General features: G+C 40.6%; 1 protein-coding gene across 2 annotated transcripts in view; it reads right to left on the bottom strand.

The window, feature by feature from the left end:
- UBE3A (ubiquitin protein ligase E3A) overlaps positions 1-24,010 on the bottom strand; it is a 250,200-nt gene that overhangs the window by 198,885 nt on the left and 27,305 nt on the right. For both annotated transcript variants that reach the window (XM_069204274.1, XM_069204273.1), the window contains exon 2: positions 12,240-12,284. In XM_069204274.1, the coding sequence (XP_069060375.1) occupies positions 12,240-12,284 (45 nt within the window). The remainder of the gene's footprint in view (positions 1-12,239; positions 12,285-24,010) is intronic.

Here is a 24,010-nt window from a genome sequence, read left to right on the forward strand (position 1 = left end):
TACAGTTAAATTACTGTTAGAAGTTGCATTTCAAATTTATTTTGTTTTTTATGCTTACATGTAAGCATTAAAAAAATATATATTAAGGAACAAAGTCACCACTCAGAGTCAAATGCAGAATGGGTGTGCTTGGTCCAGGTTTTAGGACTCCTAGAAGCACTAACTTTAGGACACCAGTGGCAAACTATCTCAACCACCGCAGTTGTGGTTCGCAGATGCTTTGTGCACTGTGGCCCTCAAATTGGATCTGAGAGTGGATGAATTGAGACTTCACTACTTGAATGTGGCATGAGACTGTCAACAATTAACAGAACCTTTTTTAGATCCAGACACTTCCGACCACAGCTCAAGACCGACACATGACAAACTTGCAGTCTGTACTATAGCTGCAGATTCAACGTCTCTGAGAAAACTTTAATTGGTTATGTGAAATATATTCATGAAAAACTGCAGCCGTATTTGTCTATGAATCAATTGCTTAAAGTGCAGAGAACTTATGTTCTATTTAGTATGGGCATGCCTCTGTTTACGTGGACAAGTAGAGATGAAAGGCCCATTGCTAGGGAGGATAGGCTGTATCTTCCATGCCAGTTAGTAATGGAATCAGTACGCCATGTGTTTAACAATAAGGCGGATGTCAGGTAACAAATTATCTACCCAATTTCTGGTGGCCTGGGAATCAAAAGTGACTGTGGGTGGCATGTTGTTGTGAACGTCCTTAAAATGTATGAAATAAATATGTATGTATAACTGGAACCCTTTGTATGTATATAAATGGAGGCATTGTCATGTGTAAAAAATATAAAAAGGGCTTAATAGCACAGAATATTTTTAAGTAGGTGTATTACTTAGTATAGATAATTGCCATACTATATATATATATATATATCTATATATATATATATATATTATTTTATTTTTTTAATAAATGGTTTGCACAATGTATTTCAAAGTTTACATGGATCTGTAAAATATTAATAAAGTGTAACTTTTTTTTTTTTTTTTTTTTTTTTTTAAGGGGACTGTTCGATTTTCCCCTTTTCTGTATGCAGTTTGCACATGTACTTCTTACGACTTTTTAGTTCTGGGGTTGGCCAAAATTACTAAAATTATATGTATAATATACTTATAAGAACTTTTCCCAAGCGCTCTTAAACTGCGGGTCTTTTCTTGTGCCATTCACATTTTTATTCCATCTACTACAGTATACGGCATGGGGCAATGCGTCACCCACTTCAGCCACTGGCTAACTACACTGTTAGATATGCCACCCTCCTTCCACAAGAGCACATCCCCACACAAAATAGTTGCCTGAATACCAGGGCTTAGAATGAGTAAAAAATATTTTTGCTTTTGGTCGATGTTTTTTTTTTTTTTTTTTTAGATTGATGAGAGCCAAGCAGCTTCTAGATTGATGGGAGCCATTTTGCCAAAACCGTGACACAACAAAACAAGCACTGATAAAGCCCAAGGGTTATCGGCCAATACGTATTGGCAAAGCTGGTTTATGTCATATCTTTAGATCCTGAGACATTTTTGTGCGGCATACAAATTTTTTTATTCTCAGTACTAACAAATGTAATCAATTTGATATTTTCATGAACAATTCCAAAACAACTACTTTCTATGTTCTTGTTTAATTTATTTTGCTGGCATTGTGTGTCTATTTTTAATATGTTAATTTATGGAGATAAAATTGAAGATCATAAATTTGTGAACACCTTTTAATACGCCCATCAAGTTTCATTTCAGCACAGTCGATCGAGTGCTGAGCCAGCAAGCCTTTGTTTATGTTAATGGACCTCTTGCCGCTGTTATGATGAGATGTGTATAAGAAGGTGCACAGCGTCAGTTTCAGCAACATTGACAAAGGCTAAGAGCTAAAATGAGTCTATTGGTTTTATCTGTACAGCAAATATTTAATTTTCCATAATCCCCAAGAGTGTCCATAGTTGTGTTCCCAACTAGGAAACTTTTCAGAAATTAAGGTGTAAGTTCCTCACGAACACACATGTGCTGCGAGTCGATCAGCAGCTACGGTGGAGTTGGAGAAAATATATATTTATAAATATATATACACACACACACACTTTTGCTTCAATGTTACTTCCAAATTCTGAAAAGGAGGCTCCAACACAAACAACTGATCTGTGCAAACACTTTATTAGCTTATTGCATCACTACCACACTAAGCATTTTTGATCGGGCAAAACGTGTTGTGCGGTGCTGATGCATTAAACTAATGAATTGTTTCCACATATCCTTTTGTCCTGTCCTCTTTCCAGAGTTTGGAAATGGAGTACATGCAGCGGGGCTGGTGGTGCCATACACTGACGCCTCCCCCCCCCCCCCCGTCTGTAGAAAAAAGTGTGTGTTTATATATATATATATATATATATATATATATACACACACACATATACATATACATATATACACACATATATTAACCACACTCAAAGACCCAAATAGCGTGTATGGATATCAATTCAGAGCAGCGCAACAACCACCAATGCTTTTCAACTCACTGGGACTCTTGTTCACGGTAAGTGAGTACTTCCTTACTTTCACCTTTTATAACACATAACCATACTGCCCATTATGATGCATTCTGGATATTGTAGTCAACCAATTATTACTAAAAAACAACATTTCCACTGTTAATATCAATGTATATATTTACATTGTTATTGGTCGAGGGCAATGTTTTATCGCATATTCATTCAATCCTAAAGAAAGGGCACAGCATAAGGTGGATGGTATCAACATAGAGGATTGCTTAAAATAAGTTGTTAAAAAACATTCAGCACATGTTAAAGTACAAGTTGTATGATGGAGTCCATTTATAGTTTTATTACCAGATATGTTTTTACCGTGAACAAGACTCCCAGTGAGTTGAAACGCGTTGGTGGTTGTTGCGCTGCTCTAAACTGAAATAAATACACGCTATTGGGGACTTCATGGAGTGCGCTGAATTCTTTATTAAATATTATTTGGGAGAGTGGTCTCCTCCGTCATCCTGCAGCGTAACAAAGATTTCATCGACCACATTGTTTTGTATGTATATATATATATATATATATATATATATATATATATATATATATATATATATATATATATATAAATAAAACTAGAGGTTAAAGCTTTGCTAAAGTTAGGAAAAACGTTGTTTCTTTCTATACAAACCAACCCTAACAATACACAAATATTACAAATTCTTAAGTTACAGTTATACCTTAAATTTATTACTTGCGCACCACCTTTAAATTAATATAAATATTGTTTTTTATCCACAAACCCAACTTAAATTACACAAAAGTTTACATTTCACAACTTACACATTTAATTTATAAATTGCGCAACAACTTCAAATTATTATAACTTGCGCATCTTCATACACAGTTTATTCAACTCAGTGGCCACACTACGTTAACTATAACTTGTGTATTCTCCATAAACTGCTTTTCCCATTTATCTTCTCGCTTACACCATATAAATAAAATACTAGTATTTACAAAAACTGTTATCACATCGCAAATCAAATATTTTGTGAGAACACAGTGCAGAGTCAATCAGTAATTTTTCAATCTTCAGCAATTTGTTAAGCGCGCTACTCACCCGGAAGGGTCTCAAGGCGCTGGGAGGGCAGGGGGCGGCTACTGCTCGAAAAGCCAGGTCTTGAGGTGCTTCCTGAAGGTCAGGAGGTCCTGGGTCATACGTAGGTTGGCAGGGTGGGAGTTCCAGGTTTTGGCAGCAAGGTGGAAGAAGGATCTACCGCCGGTTGTGGTACGGTATATGCGGGGGACTGTTGAGAGGGTGAGGTTGGCGGAGCGGAGCTGGCGTGTCGGGTTGTGGAAATTGAGACGATCGTTGAGGTAGGCCAGTCCGGTGTCATGGAGAGCTTTGTGAGCGTGGATTAGGAGTTTGAAGACGATCCTTTTGTTGACGGGTAGCCAGTGGAGGTCTTTGAGGTGGGCTGAGATGTGTTCATGGCGAGGGAGGTTGAGGATGAGATGTGCTGAGGTGTTCTGGATGCACTGGAGTTTTTTCTGGAGCTCGTCTGTTGTTCCCGCGTAGAGGGCGTTGCCGTAGTCCAGTCTGCTGCTGACGAGGGCATGGGTGATCGTTCTTCTGGTTTCCACGGGAATACACCTGAAGGTCTTGCGGAGCATTCGAAGGGTGTTGAAGCATGAGAACGAGATGGCGTTGACTTGCTGGGTCATGGAGAGCGAAGAGTCCAGTATGAAGCAGAGGTTGCGTGCGTGGGTGGGTAGTGGGTGCGACCCCAGAGTGGCAGGCCACCAGGAGTCGTCCCATGCTGACCTGTTGGGGTCGAAGATGATGATCTTGGCCTTTTATGAATTCAGATTGAGGTGGTTTGCTTTCATCCAGTTGGCAATGGCGTGGAGTCCGGTGTGGAGGTTGTTCTTGGCGGTTGCGGAGTCCTTTGTGAGAGAGAGGATGAGCTGAGTGTCGTCTGACTAGGAGACGATGTTGAGGCCGTGGGATCGGACGATGTTGGCGAGCAGAGTGGGAGTATAGTGGATTAGCATAGAGTGGAATAGATTACAGTGGAGTGGAGGACACTGAAATGTGGTAGAGTGGAGTGGCATAGAGTTGAATAGCATAGTTGAGATGCGTAGTTACGTAAAATGAATAGCATTTAGTGGAGCAGAGTGAAGTGTTGTAAAGTGGAGTGGCACACAGTGGCATGGCGAAGTGTAGTGTGGAAGAGTGTAACAGTGTACAGTGGAGTAGCAGGAGTAGCACTGATTGTCGTACAGTGGAATGAGGTACAGTGTAGCTGCATACGCTAAAACAGCGTACAGTGGAGTGGCATACAGTGGAGTGGTGTAGTGACCGAATGCAACAGTGTATAGATTATGGAGTGGTGTACAGTGAAATGACAAAGTGAAGTGCTGTTGAGTGGATTAGTGTAAAGTGGAGTGGTAAGAGTGGAGGTGCGTACAGTGAAATGGTGCAGTGGGGACTGATGTCCAGTGAAATAACAGGGAGTGGTGTAAAGTGGAATAACATTGTGTTACAGGTGTACAGTGCAGTGGACTGGGATACAGTGGAGTAGAGTAGTAGGGTAGAGTGGTGTGGAGTGATTTACAGTGAAATAGTTGACTGTTGTAGAGAGGAGTGGTGTATAGTGGAATGGCAGAATGGAGTGGTTACACAGTGTAAAAGCATACAGTGCAGGTTTTTTACACTGATGTGGCATCCAGTGGAGTGACAGAGGAATAGTATACCTTGTAGTTTTGCAGAATTTAGTTGCATACAGTGAAATAGCATACAATTGAAATGCATAGAGAGGATGGGTGTACAGTGAAGTGAGACTGGAGTGACATAAAATGGATTAGTGTAGAGTGTAATACAGTACAGTTTAGCTGCTTAGAGTGGAGTTGCATAGAGTGGACTGACACGTAGAGAGGTAGAGTGTAATAGCATGAGTGGCAAAGAGTGCAGTGGTGTGGAGTGGCATAGAGTAAAGTGTGGTAATTGAAATAGACCTAGTGTGAGAAGGTATGAACGGATGTAGATGTAATGTGGCAGGAAATTATTAGGTGTAAACGATAATTTTCAGTAGTATGTGTGAATAGTGTAAGTAGTGCTAAAGTTATAGGTTTTTAAAAAGTAATGTATTGTGTTGCTGTTTACTGCAATAAGTTTGCTGTATACCACAGTTCATGTGCAAGATAAGGCAGTATGTGATTGGCTAATGGCTGTGTTTACCAAACGTAAAACACAGCCCTGAAGTTTTCAGCACAGTTTGTGTTCTGTGTTTCGCTGCGGTCTGGGTTAGGGTAATAGAAAAAGGTAAGTGGTAGCTTTTATTGTTGTTCCCTACCTATTACAACTTTACTGAAGTGTTAACAGGTAGAGAAGCGTAGTTATACTTTTACAGAAGTTTAGGGAGAAACAAAAAGTTTTTTGAAAATGTTTTAAGTAGTGCAGTAATTTGTAGGTATTACAGCGGTACTGCGTAGACTTTGTAAAGACCTAAATATGTTAAAAATAAAAAAATACACTGTACTATACAACATTTGGAAAATATAATACAATACAATGTATCTTTAACATTTTAAAAAAAAATTAAATTTTATTTTAGTTACCGCTGTACTCCTTAGGCAGTGCCGCAGTATTCTATATATTGTTTAAAAATATATAGAAACATATACATATTTTTCCCCTATCTAAAAAGTGGTAATAAGTATAGGGAAAATATCAAACCTAATACTTACCTATATAACAGAGCGAATCGCAGAACACAGCTAAAGTGTACCTAAAAAAGAAACATGGCTTCCCTTACCTTTTGTAAAGGCAGTCACCAGCCAATTACATATTGCACCGTCATTGCTATACTGTACTAAGTTTGTGAGGTACCGCAAAATGTATCAGAAATACAGTATAACAGATATAACTTAAATAAACAAGCATTGGCAAAGCCTATAGGTCTCGCCCATACAAGAGGTATTGGTTTTGACAAGATTTTTTGCCATGTTGTACACCAGTATGGCTACTGCTCAGGCGGGCTAAAAGCTAGTGGTGTAGAGTGTCGGAGTGGAGTGGGGGGATTGGAGTATTGTGGAGAGGATTTGTTTGAATGTTGCAAAGTGGAGTAGGAGGAGTTGAGTGTTGTAGAGTGGAGTAGAGTTCAGCAGCACAGAGTGACGTGGAGTGGGGTTGAATAGAGTGGAGTGGATTGAGGTATTGGGGTGGATTGGATTAGAGAACACTGGGGTGGAGTGGAGTAAAATGGGGTGGATTGGATTGGGGTAGAGTGGGCTGTATTGGTGTAGGGTAGATTGGAGTGGGGTGGACTGAAATGGGGTGAGGTGGATGGGACTGAGGTGGAGTCGAGTGGGGTAGATGAGATTGGACTGAGGTAGGTGAATTGGATTGTAGTGATAGGGCTGGGGTGGGCTGGACTGAATGGGGTGGATGCACTGGAATGGGTCGCGCTGGAGGCAGACTGAACTGGGATGGGGTGGATTGGGACAGAGTGGGTGGGTTGGAGTAGAGTGTGGTGGACTGCAGTGAGGGGGATGGATTGGAGTAGATTGGAATAGGGTGGATTGTATTGGAGTGGGGTGCATTGGAGTGGGGAGGATTGGAGTGGGGAGGACTGAAATGTGGTAGGGTGGATTGGATCAGGGTGTGGTGGGATGGACTGGATTGGGTGGATTGGATTGGGGTGGGATGGGATGGGATGGGCTGGTTTGGGTGGGGTGTGTTGGATTGGGATGGACTTGATGCATGGAGGTGGGGTGGACAGGACTTAAATAGAATGGGGTGGATTGGATTGGACTAGGGTGGGGTGGACTAGGGTAGATTGGACTGGGGTGGATTGCACTGAGGTTAGGTGGACTAGATTGGTGTGGAGTGAATTTAACTGCAGTGGGGTGGACTGGAGTGGGATGTATCGCATTGGGGAGGAGTGGACTGGAGTGAGTGGGGTGGATTGGTTTGGGGTCGATTGGATGATATGGATTGGAGTGGAGAGTGGTGTGAAACTGGAGCGGGCGGATTGGAGTGGGGAGGATTAGATTGGTGTATGTGGATTGATTGGAGAGGGGTGTACTACATTGAAGTGGGGTACATTAAAGGGGTTTGGAGAGGGGTGGAAGGGACGGGAGTAAGGTGTATTAATGTGGACTGCAATGGGGTGGAGTAGAGTGAATTGTATTGGAGTCTGGTGTATTGGAGTCTGGTGGATTGGGTTGGTGTGGGGTGGTGCGGGGTGGATTGGATGGGAGTGGTGTGGTGTGGTGGACTGGACGGGAGTGGGGTGAACTGGACAGGAGTGGGGCATACTGTTGTGGATTGGAGGGGGGCCGACTGGAGTGGGGCGGATTTGAGTGGGGCATACTTTTGGATGGGAGTGGGGCATATGGAGTGGAGAAGATTGTTATGGATTGGAGGGGGGCAGATTGTTCTGGGTGGGAGTGAGGTAGATAGTTTTGGATTGGAGTGGGGGCAGACTGTCATGGAGTAGAACAGATTGCTTTTGATTAGAGTGGGGCAAATTGGATTGGGAAGACTGGAGTGGAATGGGGTGAGTGGTTTCGATTGGAGTGGGGTAAGGTGGGTTGCATTGGGATGGACTGTATTGGGTGTATTGGGATGTTCTGCATGATTACGTGTTAAAGCATTATTTCAGAAATTACACAAAATATACAAATTTGCTTAGCAATATTTCGAACAAGTTGTCATCTTCTGAGAAGAACGCCCACGAGCAAAAACATGAGTGAAAGTGAGAAAAGACAGCTTGGCAAAATAAAAGAAAGTTAGCTTTAAAAAAACATAAAACTTTGTAATTTTGTTTGTCCTGCTGGGCACATTTTTGCCAGTCACAAGCCTTTTGTTTGCAGGGCACTAGAAGTTACAAAATAGTACCTCGATCATGTCAGGAGCAGCAGACAGGCACTAATTAAGTTGAATCAATCGGTGCTTGGTCCCTGCTCCACAGAAAGGAAAATAAATGATGCCAGGCCTGAAGTGGAAAGAAGAGTGCCACGTAACCAACAAATGATGAGCGACAGGTGAGTCTTGCAAGTGAGAAGCATGTGCAGGCACTTGCAGACTAGACTCTACCCTAAAAATACTTACCCTCTTGCCTACAGTACTCAAAAGGCTTATCAGCGCATCATAATATCTAATCCTGCCAAATTTCATGTAAATCGGTTCAGCCATTTTCGCGCTACCTAAAATGTAAACAGCTATGGAAAGTGCATTGATGGAAAAAATCGTTTTGTGACCTCCCTTTTACCTTTGCACTCAATTGACAAGTCACTGCAAAACTAGCCATCGACTGGCAATGTAGACAAAGCTATAGGTCTGGAAAGTTTTGTGGAGAATTGTCAAATGGGGAAAAAGTTATTAGCAACTAAAAGTCTGAGGAAATCTTAAACCTGGGAATGTTCGAGTCTGGGGAGGGCCCATGACTCACCAGAAGAAATAAAGTGTTACTGGCACAGATTAATTACATTTTCACTTTCAAGCAAACGCACACGTAACCACACAAATATATAAGTACTGAAAGAAAAGCGGAGGACTGGCATATGCAGGTCTCTCTAAATTAAAATAGGCATTATCTCTTCAGGGAAACTTTTCTAGAAAGACATTTAGCTTTTTTCCAGCAGTGTTACAGAGCGAGCCTATATAAAAGGATACAATGCAGTGAACAAAATCCACGCCTGTTGCATTTGTCAGGGCTTGTTTTTATTTACTGTGTTAGAGGAACTACTATTGGCTACTGGAATGCGGCAGACAATACAACCATTTGGTACCACGGCACAATTTAAATCGAAATGTAGTTTAAAACTAAACACGCATCATGGGAGAGTCTTTTTAAACAAATAACTGCTTCGTAGATAGGTTTAGAATTGAGCATCTCTGACAGCACATTGCTGTACTTAAGAGTACGATCTAAGTTTGTAAAAGAAGTTCATGTATAATAAATTTTACAAAATTTGCTTCGACAAGTTTTTGATTTCATGCTGCATGCCGCATTCCACTCTGCGATTCCTTGTAAATAACCACACAGTGCACTCCACTGCACGTTTAAGATCAGCCACATGCAGGCGGATCTTAACTACATTTAAAAGATGGGTGTGCCGCACAAATAAATTCCACGCATTTTCTTGTACCATAACCCACACTAGCAAATTGAAGCATATTTCTGCTCAATAAAATGTCTAATTTTAATTGTTTTTGTTAATATACTCCCAACTGATGTAGAGTCTAGAATAGCCTAGAATGTGTGGGCTTACTTTAAGATATCGTTGCTGAAATCCCAACTAGGCTTAATAAAATTCAAAATATCAAGTACAAGAAGACGCAAAGAAAATAGCCTTCACACCAAGCGTTTTAAAGTTGTTGCTGAAATACAAAAATCATCTGACAGATACGATTTGTCACGCAGCTACACAAAGCCAAACAGGGTACATACTGCGTTTTGTAAAACAGCGGAAACTTGCAAACTGAGGTCAGCAATGGGAAGCTCCTTCATAGCTTCCCAGAAAAGTAGAAAAGGCACATAAATTCATTCTTACTCAAGAGTAGAATAATACAATAAGACAAAAAAAAAAAAAAAAAAAATCTATAGCACCTTCAAAAACAAATCTATGTATTAGATGGTTTCTGAAAATAATTTACAAGACTATTTGATAAAGGCTCCTACTCACTCTGTTTTCAACAATGACCCCTTAATTTCAGCAGTATTTCTGTTGCAACCCTCCTGCTCATTTACCTCTTCCAGTCAGTCATGCATTTCCTAGATCTCTCCAGCTTTTATCAATTTACCGCCTTCTAGAAAAAACGCCAACCACTTTATCCCCCTTTGCTACCATTATTCGACACTTTGTCTTCCACTTCGATTCTTTGGGGCAACATCCCACCCATTTTTAATCTTGTACAAACCCTCAGAGACATATTTCCTTCCAGCAAACAGTCCACTCATTTTACCCTTTCTTTGCATGGCATATAAGTTAACCAACAGGATGGAGAGGGGGGTAGGAGGAGCAGAGGACAGGCTTGAAGGGAGCAACAAGAAGAACGGAGCAGGGTTTGAAATGTGCACTTGACTGTAGCACTGAAATAAAAAGTATTGGCAAAACCAATGCGTATGGCCTTTGGGACCTACTAACTTTGACAACTGCTTTTGGCGGCGCTGTACAGCTTTCGGGTGGTGTGCTGCACCATCAAAATAAAAAACAAATAGGCACAATGGTAGTCATGTAATTCCACTGAAACACATGTGCACCCTAGAGTAATGACATGGGACCATTTACTTTTTTTTTTTTTTTTTATTATTATTATTTATTTATTTTTTTAATCGTCTGATCCAAGATGGTGACATCCCCACTTTGATAAATACATTTAAAATAAAAAAATTACAAAATTAAGCACTGGTGTTCATTTTTTTTCAAAAAAGGCATTGCAGGGTTCGGGGGTGGGAAGTAGCAGAGGAGTGGGTGGAGATTAAGGGACCAACAGAATATGGCGCCGAGAGGAAGCACATCATGTTGCATGCAAGAGAGAGCAACACTGAGCGTGAGGTGGAGGTTTGACAGGTGCTCTGCTGCCTGCTCCTTTGGTCCTCATCAAGTTATTATTTTGCAGAGGACTCACAAAAGGTGCGGCTGCACCCCAAACCAAGTGCTGCCACAGTGTAGTTAAGTGATGCGCCAAGGTAAACCAAATAAAAATGCAACACTAGTATGTGGACTTCTACATCAACTGAACCAGAGCATGCTGGTTCATAATCAATAATCCATACTGCACGACTTGACATTTACAACACTCAATGGCTCTAATTTGGGCTGTTTTAAAGATGATCACCACCAATAAAAGTCAATTGCTACGGGGGTGGTAAGGCGGGTTGCGGTTATTGCCCCCTCTCTTTGAGTGTTGATGGTGTGAGCTTTGAAAGATAGTAAGATAGCTAAAGACGTCTCTGGGCATTAAATGGTATAGAAACAATGCCCTTCCTCGACAAATGCTGAAAAGCTGAATAATCTAGTATAGTACACCACGCTGGGATTCAAAGCCCGCAGCCCTTTATCAACAAGTGGAAAAGCAAAAAATCATATATCAGGCCTAATACCATGTTAGAAAACTAACATGACTCAATGTAGGAGGGAAAGCAGGTCAAGAAAATAACTAAAACATCTTGACCTGCTCTACTGCTCCACCACAACAGGAAACACTAATGCCCTAGTGGAAAAACAAAAAAAAAAATATATATATATATATATATATATATATATATATATATATATATATATATATATACATACATACATACATATATATACATATATCTATATAAGTTCACTACATTTTGGGAAAGTCAATAAATAATCTAGAGTGCAATTAGCACCACAATCAGTAACATTTATTAATGGCAATTCAACTTTACTGCGGAACATTTAAGAAGATTTAAAATACAATTCCAGTTGAGAATGAATTTGATGGCTTGAATATATACAACATCTTAACGCTATCTCCTAAGGAAACATTTCATTAGAAGATGATTATGGTTCACAAAACACAAAAATAGCAACTATTTCCACTTATGCTTTATATTACTAGTACACCAGTCGCAATTAGGAGTCCTACTTGACACCAATACTGCAATATATTAACCTAAAATATACAGTGGCAGTTAATGTTGGCACAGTAATCTCGAGGCACTGGAAACACGTCCATTCCGAACCTATACTTACATTCGGCTTGTTTCAAGGTCGTCAGAGTTGGGGTCTCCTGGTAACCTGAAAGGTTCAAAAAGATATTTTTAAAGGATGCACAGGTCTCAATCAACACACGGAGATGAAGCACGGTACTAGCCTCTCTGCGGAATCAAAAGGAAGGTGCATTTTCGACCCTGTCGCTAAAAAGAGAATCAAATGCAAATGAGAAAACAACATCAATGGCTGATGGTCTGCACCAGTCAAAAATTTTGTGAAATGTTTAGCAGGGATCGTTTTAGACAACATCATGGGCCTGAACGTATTCTGGCTGCTCTGCTGAAGAAAGCAATAAAACGGGTTAAAACTCCTAGTAAAGCAGCAGTGTTTCTAGATCACTCCAACACTACTGAGTATTTGCTCTTGGGAAAATAACACAGGCATATAACCTGCTAACCTTTTTCTACAAAATTAAGAGACGAAAACATATTTCCAGCTCTGAAGCTTGTGTTTCTAAATATATCACCAATCTCATTCAGGTACATTGATAGTTACTTAGTCTACGCGGAACAGTGCCGAAATGAGGTTTGCAACAGCAACATATCGCAACTAGGTAGCATTTTCTTGTCCCACAAGGTCTGTATTTTTCCTTTTTGTTCTATTATCATGGATTCCTTTCATAAGCTATCCGTTTAATAAGGGCCTCTCGAATTTATGATTTTAAGATCTGGAGTTAGCCAAGACCCTTTGATTTTACTAAAATGATATACGTGCTTACTTACATACAGGGCGTTTGTCCCAGCCCTCTTCATACACTCCTCAGCTGTTGTGAAGTTCACATTTTAATTCCTTCCACTACATTATGGGCCAAAGGATCACCCCATGTCAGCCCCTGACAAAATTTACCAGGAGTACAACCCCACAAAATACAGCTCCTTTCAGTGCCAGAGACTGTTTTGACATTTGTTTTTAATTTACACCATTTTGTTTTTTTGTATTGGTGCTTAACAAAGTTTTACAAAAACAATAGTAAAACAAGCACTAAAAAAGCCAAAAGTCTGGCAGCCAAAAGCTAACAGACACACAAGACCCACTGGCTTTGCCAATGCTCGTTTTGTATGGCCTTGCAACTTCGTTTTTTTTTTGTTTTTTTTTGTTTTTTTTTAAACAAACTCGAATACAAAGAGAGAAAGTTAACTAGCTGTACAATACTGGCAAATATGACCTACAATGGAGTAACTGGATAGAAGTTAAATCCAAGTAATTTATTTCTCAAGTAGTAGGTTAATATAATGCTTTAACATGTCTCCATTTTTTAATATTACATCCCATTTAGTAATTTCAGGAATCCAAAAAAGATGAGCAAACTGGAAATAATATGAAAACGTTATCGATGGAACTGTGAGTTATACCTAGATAGTTTCATTTACATTAGGAATGCAGGCAAAATCTGGTGGAGAGTTTCAAGAATTCAAGCTTGAAGTGAGTGAATACATTCCTCAGATAGCAGACAGATAGCATTACTAATTCAAACCGAATGGGCCTCAAACAACTGAAGGTCCTTGCTTTGTGTGAAAATATACATTTCATTATCAGTGGATATTAGTCTGCTAAACACCAGGGTTTGCATTGTTAACTGCGATTGCCAAAGTTCATCGTCCACGAGATGGACTGATCACTCACTTATCCGATTTGGGGTACCGACCTGGCAGTCCCTGACCTAAAACAGAACTGTCTGGCAGCTAAACTGAAGTGGGAAGCATACTGATGCCACTGCAGACATTGCACCAGTGGCGGACTTTCTCCCAAACTGCACCACATTACTATCCATATTTATAAGTCCATTTGCTCATAGTCCCAACGACTGAGGTTGTTTGCTCACAGACACATTGCAATACGTCTTGTGAATGGCTCTGCAGAGGACACATGTCCCTATGTGAAAGACCTTCCGTTATTGTTGTTACTGAAGATCTCGCATATGGGTGACTGCGCAGGATTTTGGAAGGGGTGGGGGGTGCATAATGGGAGACTGGTACACGAACGGGAGGCTTCAAAGGTTTGCTGACCTAGTTGATGAATATGACCTACCTTTTTCTAGCGTGCCACTATAAAGTGTTCTGGCACTGTGCATATGTTGGATGTGGGGTTTGGAGGGGGGGGGGGGATGAACTGACCATAACCGGCCACACAGGGAGCCCTTGTGCTAACTGTACCATCTCTCTGCAGTCCAATGGAAGCTCATTTATTTACAATGCTTTAGTGACACACACGCCAAATTCACTGCCTGCCATACAAGACAGATGGGCCGATGACAGCACACAACTCCACAGATGTGGACTGGCAGGACATTTTAACATACATTCATAGCACGCTAATGCCCCGGTTTAGTATGATTCAGGTGTACTTCTGCCATAGGGCATATTTCACTTCGAAACGTGTTGATCTCATGACCTCGGTGGTACAGGCTACCTGCCTTAGGTGTTCTGAGGCTAGAGTGGACTTTTCTCATATGGTATGACCCTGTGCCACACTGACACTACTGGGAAACGGAGATCCAGTATATTAATATTGCTAGAGGGCATAACATAGCGCTATCCTTGATGGTCTGCCAGCTGGTCCTCTTCGCCAAGTCTAAAACTAACTGTATCTCATCAAGATTTACAGACCTGGCCGTGGTCTTGGCACTTTGTCCCAGAACAGATAACGATTGGCACCTGTTCACGTTCTCGGACGACGAGTCCTCCAGGGAGGATCAGATAAGCCCTACTGTTTTCCAGCACCACTGTTGCACCTGCCCTTTTCCACAGGAGTTCTCTTGCAGCCGAGTGGCAGCGAGCTGGGAAAGGTCCCTGCAGTGCTGCCTCATCAACACTACCCTCCCCTGGGGAGGCCTGAGCTCTGATATCACTTATGATTCCGTCCCAATGCTAGATATTCTCTAGTTCTTGTTTTTTCTCACCTCCCTTGAACAGCACATGCCTATAACCCCTCACTTAGGCTCCATGTCATGCATGTGAAACAATGGATCTGAACTATTGATAAGACACACTCACATGAGTAAAACTGTGTTGGGAACATGGATTCTATGGTTGGAGAGGAGACGATAACAATTGTATGTTACTAGTAGTTTTATTGTGCATTCCTGTACCTTATATTGACAAGGCCCTACTCTACGATCTCAAATTTGTATGCTCTCATATGCATCACCTTCATCTTAATAAAATATCTTAAAAACAAGGTTTACGTTATTAACTGTGATCTTGGTGGAAAGAAAAATGTGAGGCTATAGTGATCATTTATAATTTCTTAATTCATTTTAAATGGGGGTGAGTAATAAATAAAAGGGAAGATATTTGCCATGTAACACAGGATCAAAACTGGGTATATTCATTTATCAGTAAGCTTTCTGACTAGGATAAAGGAGTCCATGGCAAAGTTAACAAACACAAAAGGTGACAAAAGATGCAAAATGTCAATACTTTATCAAGAAAGAAAAAAATACAATATTAATCTGGTTACTGTTCATGTCCTACAAAGAAAAAATACACAAACAACTAGGCGTAACGGGAGGAAATAGCGTTAGCAGAATCATTTTGTTAGTAAACAACAATGTTGCTATGCTTATGTGCGCCAATTAAACAAATGCAGATTACTTCGTCGATTTACACAAAGGGAGTCATTTCATTAAAATTACATTTAGACAGGTACATCAGAACACCTTTACATCGCAACAGAGATTATATATATATATATACACACACGTGTGTATATATATGTATACACACAATAACGAAAAAATAATATACATATAAATAAGTACTATTTGTTAACATTACAATAACACTAATAAAGATTTATATTAATTAGGTTTATTTATTTTACATTTATATAATGAAATGTAATTTTATACTACTCATCCCGATCCCTATAACTCATTATTGCCCGTAAACACTATCCATCTCTAAACCTTAAAAGCTCCTTAGGATCCCTAAACATTAACGGTAGGAAAGTGGATTATTATTTGGAGTGGACATGTTTCCACCTCAAAGGATAAGGTCACTACTTGCTAAATGGCATTCAAATAAAATAAAATAAACCTGTCCTCAAATCTCTGGTAACGTGACAGTGAAATCAGGCTTAAATCACAGCCCATGCGTAAAGTATTTAAGCAGTACATAAACAGTAGAAAAAGTCACAAAAATCATAAAAGTTAATAAACAATTTTAAATTAAAGAGAAACATTTTGGGCCTCATTACGAGTCTGGCGGTCACTAGACCGTCAGACTCGCGGATGGTGGTCGGACCGCTGCCAAAGCAGTAGGCCGACCGCCACATTACAACCCTGGCAGTCGGGCCACCAGGGAACAACCAGCTCCACTAGATCGGAGATCTCGTCAGACTGGAGGTGGCGGGGGTCCTAATCTGGCAGGGTAAGCACTGCCCTGGGGATTACAACCCCCTTCTAGCCAGCAGTTTTATGGCAATACCACCATCATGAAAATGCTGGCGGACAACTGGTACAGGGGGCCTCTAAGGGTCCCTGCACTTGGCATGGGCAGTGCAGGGGGGCCCCCTACCGAGTACCATTACAATGTTCACTGTCTGCTTTGACAGTGAACATTGCAAGGGTGCTGGTGCACCCTGCGCTCTACTGCATTGTAGTCAGCTCGATTACGAGCCAGAGACAATGCTGTAGGCTGTTTCCCGCTAGCTGACCTAGCAGAAAACTCTTAATGGGGCCGAAGGAGAGGTAGCCTGTATGGCAGCAACCTCCCCGTTGGAAGTTCGGCAGAGGGTGTAAACCGACCACCAAACTCATAATCAGCCCCTTTATGAGTAAAATACAACCATAATGACAAAAATCAAATAAGGGGACCTAAAGATATGAGTTTTTGAAGATTTAAATTAAAATAATGCCTAAAAGCACAAAGCTCCAAGAATAGTCTAAGGAAGAGGCAGACCGAGACATAGGCATGATTTGAGGCTGATCGCAGTTGAGCCCTGGTCGGATGCAAGTGGACTGATGCCGGTAAAATTCTTGAAGTCAAAAAGTTCAAAAGATTCCTAGGTCCCAATGCAAAAAGGAGAGGTAACTTTTAAAGTAAATAATTAAAAAAATACTAACCTGAAAAAACACGTGTTGCCTGAACTCATACCTGTTGCCTCAATCACCAGAGCAACACACAATGTTTATAAATAAATAAATGTACTTGAAATTGCAGACAGACTAAATGCCTTTGGAAACACGTAACCCATTAGGAAAGAAGAGTCCTATTATATTTTACCAGCTCTATTCTCTAACTTGCAAGTTTCGCAAATTAATGTGTAAATAGTTTTAAATCATTTTAAAGTGGATATCTGGTCCCCACAATTAGGATGAGCACTACTGGGACCAATAACACTTTTCTCTCTCTCCACTTTTTCAGTATAAAAATATCCATTGAGAAGTCCATCACAGAAACGGTAGCCGCCGACATGGAGCCAAAGATCAGATACTTAAAAGAGGTTGGTTCCACTGGCGCTTTGGATAGTTCTTGTGAAAAAAAAAAAAGAATTAACTCTCAACAGAGAATAGGAGTCAGTGTCTTAGTTTGAGCCTACTAGACAGCTCAAGCTGTCTGGTTGGAAAAGACCTAATGTCAGCATACAATGCCCTCTGCTTACTAATAGTTGGCATTACTGTCACTCATTTTCTCGACTTTTACTCAATTGCTTGCTTTGTCCATCTTGTGTATGTCCCTCCCCTGGAGCATACCATCCTTACTGGAGTCCTTCCGCTGCTCACTTTTAAGGGCTACTTTTTTTTTCCTTTTTGCTTAAGCACTCCGCAACAGCGGATGTGTTTTCCATCTGTCTTTTGTGTGCTTCTCTCCTGCCACCTATTCTTGTCCTGCGCTCACTCTTGCCCATGTGCTTCTCTTCACCCCTCTGCTCTTCCCCCACTAGCTGAAGATGACATGCCGCTCTAATCCCCTGTCTATTTCTGCTTTGCCATTCTTCCCACATACTACAGCCTAGTGGAGCAGACATTCTGCTGCTACTTTTTTTCTGAAGCTTTGCTCTTTTCTCACACCAGCTGCTGCCCAGCCTCCTTGTTTTGTTAGGCTGCTCTTTCCAAATAGGAGCTACCTGGCAAGCCTCCATGGTTGAACCTTGTGAGCAATTTGGCATAAAATGTATTGTCAGTAGGCAAAACTGTGTGGCAAGAGTTTAAATTCAAGGGAGCCCAGCGACTATGGCTTTGCCCTCAATCGAGGAAGCCCAGCGGACAAAGGCGTTGAACACAGGTCACTGTGTATTTTAAAGTCCTGAGTTTAGCCCTAAGTCCAGAAACATGTATCAGGTTCATATTTTGTTTTAATTATTTGAACAGTTGTAAAAGAATTGTTAATTTAAACACTCCATTAATAATGTTTAGAAAGTTTCTATTTCAATAGCTCATCCCAACTTTCCAGTATAATTCTTACTGTGGCTCAAGAACACTGAGCATAGCTATAATTATGTTACGTTTGCTACAAACTCCTTTGGGATTGTAGCTTCAGCACCCTTTTATGGTTATACCGCTTTTAGATATTTCTGTTAGACTGTAGACTGCACTCATAAAAACTAAATGTTAACAGTAGCCAAGTGGTTTATGAAGCTGCATTCCAGTTACTAGGTAATCCGTAAAGCTCTGTTCCGACCCTATTTCTAGCAGCATCTTTTGATTATGTGTTTTTATATATAAATATTTGATATGTTGCAGAAGTTACCGTTCAGTAATTTATATGCAACAAGTATATTCCATTTATAAAGTTGCTATTTGCAATATTTCACCTTCTTTTAAAGATCTTAATACGGATAAAGAAGATGATGCTCACTACATGTAAATTTAGCAGGAAAAACTATGCCCCCCCTTATATGGCAACAGCAAACGTGCATTCCTCAGCGCATATCTTTTTTAATGCATTTTCTTAAAGTATAGGAAAATACATGCCAAGATTCTAGCCTCCACAGATGCGCGGATATTCATGACAGCCATCTACAAGAAAAAAATTGTAAAATACAATATAATTAAAGGATGATAACTATTGCTTTGCTAATGCTTGCTTCGAAGGTGGTGGGGTAAAACTGAAAAATCGATCAGATGCCATGGAACAGCCAGCTTATCCCACAGGATTTCCTGAAGCTCTGAAAGGAATTGTTTTTCAAAGATTCCAAAAAATTCTTCTGGTGACCAAACAACCACAGAAACATAATTTTCAGGCCCTCAGGACTTAAGAGGAGGGCTCTTTCAGACCCTCGGGTGTCAGGCAGAGAAAATAGACAAGTCCAGTCCATTCCTAATTGACACTGCTCAGCTAGATACTTGCAGGAAAAGACTTCTTGCAGCTTGTGTCCCTGTAGTCACACAGGATGTCAGCCAACTGACCTATGAAGTCCATTTCTTTGACCTGGTACAATAGGGAGCAGGTCCAGTTATTCAGGGCTCCTTTCAGGTCACAGACAGCAGCTCCAATCCTCTTCATATCTCCCACTGGTACAGAAACTGTTCCAAGGAGGGGTCTTGGGGTGCACCCCAAGTAATTTGGTATGACTACTGGGCTCTCCCTAGCTAGTGGGGATGAAGGTTCCCCAAGACAAACCTACCCACTTTTTAGCAGTTCCTGTTTGCCTTACCACAAACAATTCCCCACTGCCCGTCATTCTCAAATCCAAGATATGAAAGCCTTTCTACCCTTATGCACAGCCTGTGTACCCACCGAGAGTGTGGCCAGCGTAATGAGGAGTCCCCTTCTCTGTGGTCACTCATAACCAGTTCTGGTGGTAGCTTTCCTCCCTACTGGGTTTGGTGCCGGTCTCGGCATCCCAAGAGTCACCTAAAATTTGCTTGAGACAGGCAGTCCCTTTTGAAGTCAAGTGCCTGTCCCCACCCTAACTGGTCTTCCTGTCAGGGGATGACCCCTAATCCTTACCTCTGCTCGGAGAAATTATCACACCTCTTACTAACTTAGGCTAAGCACATGCTGACATTTGCTGGAGACCTAATGCAAATCAGCCTCCATCAGCTTGAAGCAGGGTAAAGGTTAACTTTCTGAAAGTTACATTTCCCTTGTATTTCACTAAAAGTCAGCTTTACCATTATATTGAAGTTTTATTGAACATAAGAGTAATCCTCCGCAACCAGCTCTGACACTTCCAGAAGTGTGGTCTATGTGCTAAACTTAGGCATAAAGACAGACTGGCTGGGGTAAAGGAGCTCATTTGACTCTAAATAGTCTGACAGATGGCGATTAACAAATTTTTTCAATAATTTGGACAGCGCTGGCAGCAGCGAAATGAGCCTATAGTTCCCTGGGCAATAAGCCGTAGGGTTTTTGAGACGGGGTTACATTTTATCCTGTTTCCATAATGAAGAAACTAAAGCTGCTGACAGAGACTTATTCAACGGTGGATTAACCAATGGGTTAATGGCATCCACCCTCAAAGCTAAACAAAAGGAGGGAAAGGTGGAAACAAGGATCCAAAGGAGAACAGGACTTCCGATTTAAAATAGCTGCCCTAGTGTCTTCCATAGAAAGCAAACTAAAATAAAGTAAGGAACAGGGGTACATTCCTTAATGCATAAGTCGGAACGTTTAAGCAAGCATCCAGTGTCCCTGCGACATTCCGGCTAATTTATATTTCCTGAATTTTACTATGGAATAAAGTGGCCAGTTGTTCACACCGCTCAGCAGAGGGTTCCTTATTCAAAAGACAGGCTACTGGTTCAGAAACGTATTGACAAGTTTAAAAACTTCTCTTGCCTTGTTAGCTTCCTCAATCCTGCCTTTGTAGCATTTCATTTTAGTAGACTTAACAAGTGCCAGGTATTTTTTTAAAGGGACTGATTATATTTGCCTTTTTCTTCAGTACAGTATCCTTTAAGTCACACCCTTTCTGCTTTCTTGCAGTTTTTTCTATTGCTTCAGAGCATCATTCAACCATAGCCCAGAGGGTCTAGCTCTACCCAGCTTTCATCCCAGCAGTGGAGCCAATTTTTCTACTGTAGTGAGAATCCGCTTGTTGACCTCCATAGTATCTGACTCGATCAAACCCTGGACTTGCTAGGATTTGTCAGTGCACTCAATAGGGCATTCCGGGTAACCTTTGCATATCGTCTGACTAAGCCATGAGCATGGTGATAGTCTGAAATCCTATGTGAAGAAATGGGCCATCTACATTGAATCAGTTAGTGATCTGTCCAGGTTAGTGCAACAGGGTCTAACACTGATAGTATTTTATTACAAAAACAAGATTGACCCAGGGTCTTCCCTTATGAATGAGTTTAGATACAAAATTAGACAAATGGTGACATAATATTCTTCAAGCTAACCACGTCTTTATCTATGGGGTATTAAAGTCGCCCAAAATTTTGAATTGAGAAAAACGCACCCCTTAGTGAGATAGAACTTCATTCATATTGGGGGGGGGGGGGGGGGGGGGGGGGGGAATGACGACTAACAATCCAGAACCCAACAAATGCCTTACCCACCTTATACCCTAAAAACCCACTTACGCTAAAAAATATTCATTAAAATAAAAAAAAAATTAAAAGAAAAAACCGAGAGGAACAGGCTTAAGAGTAATATGAGGAAACTATGCTTTTTAACTACATCTTAACATTTGCAGGAAGTGCGACCAGGGTTGAACTGCATCACCCCTCAAACTCTATGTTCGAATAGAAAACATCCTGCCATATGCATATTCAAGTCACAGGAAAATTGCTTTTACATACTGGTGCGAATATTTGTGTCACTGTGCATATAGCAATATGGCATTGTTCATGGTTTTTATAAGCTAAGTTAAGAAATCCACTTTTGGTATCCATTCAATTTGATCATATGTAATAAAGGTGGGAATAAATAATAGGAAAGCCTTTTTCTATAAAAAAATTATTTATTTCTTTGTGGTGCACATTGTTAGGATTGTTCGGTGGTGGCGACGAAGAGAGTTGGTATTCGATAGAGATTAAAGAGAATAATTACATGACTAATAATGTATGTAATGTGCTAATGATGGGACCAAACTGGCTTCCATAGTCACAAGAGGTTCCGGAACAGTCCATAAAAACAAGGCGTTGGCAAAACAATACCTAGTGTCAGTAGTGAGCACACATTCAGGTCATACTGAACAACTGATCCTGCGCTACAACATCAACTACTCATGATCAGAACTACCGATTTTGAGGTTTCGCCTATTCGAGGCTTGCCCCATGCTTGCAAAATCACTTGTAAAGAAAAATCTTTAAAGGGACTTACAGCTCACTCATGACTTACCTTTACTTACCACTAGTTGGCTCCCACATCATTCTTGTACCCTTTCTTCCTGAGTATCAGAGCCGGCAGCTTCATTCTCGAATTTAAGTATTCATCCTAGCTGTGGAGCTTGGACCAAGTACTGCCAGTGCACTTCTTTTGATACTTTTCAGCGTCCGCATTCTATTAGTTCCTCATCCGTCCCTACCATCACCTCACTTCTGTCTGTGCAAGTGCCTTCCCCATTCGTTGATGGACTGTCCCTCCCACCACCCCTCTCCTGTCACTATTTATAGCTGTTTTATGGACTGGAAGGACTTGGAGGGCTTTACATGAGTGCTAATTACATAAGGAAACATTAATTTTTACACCCACAAGGAGATTGTCATTTGCCCAGAATCACAGGATTTTGAGCCATTGTTCAAATTCAAACCTGGTTTCCTAGCGGCAGAGTCAGCAGCTCTGCCCATAACTCCACAGTCTCTCAATGCTCAGTGTTCCAGCTAGCTATACTTTGACACTCTGGTAACTGCAATCAGCATGTATTCAAGAATATAAACTGCATATTAAATACAGGGCAAATAACAGTTTAACTTGTTTGTACATGCATAGTTATAAAAAAATAAAAAATAAAAGCGCTATGGTGTGGTTTGGCTATGTCATATTGCCTTTTATTTATTTATTTTTAATTTTAAGCTATGTAGCACTGCAGCTCGCACCCCTGTGCAACATTTAAAAAATATCAAAAAAACACTGATAATGTAAATAGATCTTGCGTAGGCAAGCTAAAATGTTACTTCTCTGTTATATTTACTGTTACTTCCTACTCTGTTTTGGCTTAAAAGAATTTGGGGTAATTTAAAAATGCTAAAATACACATTTTAGGAATGACACCTGCGTGATCAGCATTGAAGTAAAAAGCATCTAGTTTTGTTTTAAAATCTTCAACTTCTCTATGAAGAAACAGACAACACACACAATATCTTCCTGTCTGAAAGAAAGCTGATATATCTGAAGAACATGACACACAGCTGTCACCCCTGCTCAGGTGATCTCAGTACTACACAAAAACTCAAGTACTGCAGTAGCTGAAAAGTAGAGCACATTGTGGAAGCTTTAGCAAACAACATTTCTTTTGTCTTGTAAGACAGACCATTCATATTTTGACCTCTAATGTGGCACAATCTGGCCTTAAATCGATTATACAAATAGTTAACACAAAATGTGGGCTTGCTGGGGGAAATTCATTGGAAATTATAGCTGTCCTGTGAATTAACAAATGTGACTCAGAGATAACTCAACTGCACATAATCCATAGTCAAATGGTCACCAACACAGTCTGCATGGTAATAAGTGTCTGAGTCAATTAACTGAACATAGTAGGGAAAGTTTATATGTTCATATCCCCAGTGGCAAGTTCATAGACTTGGGACTCACAAAGGGCAAATTAGGGTTACAAACTCAACGAAAATCAACTGAATAAGGTGATTAGCGGCTCCCAACACAGGGCCATGTCAAAATAAATCCTGTGTT

The sequence above is a fragment of the Pleurodeles waltl genome, chromosome 8 (genome assembly GCF_031143425.1).
Source record: "Pleurodeles waltl isolate 20211129_DDA chromosome 8, aPleWal1.hap1.20221129, whole genome shotgun sequence".
In the NCBI taxonomy this organism is placed as follows: Eukaryota; Metazoa; Chordata; class Amphibia; order Caudata; family Salamandridae; genus Pleurodeles; species Pleurodeles waltl.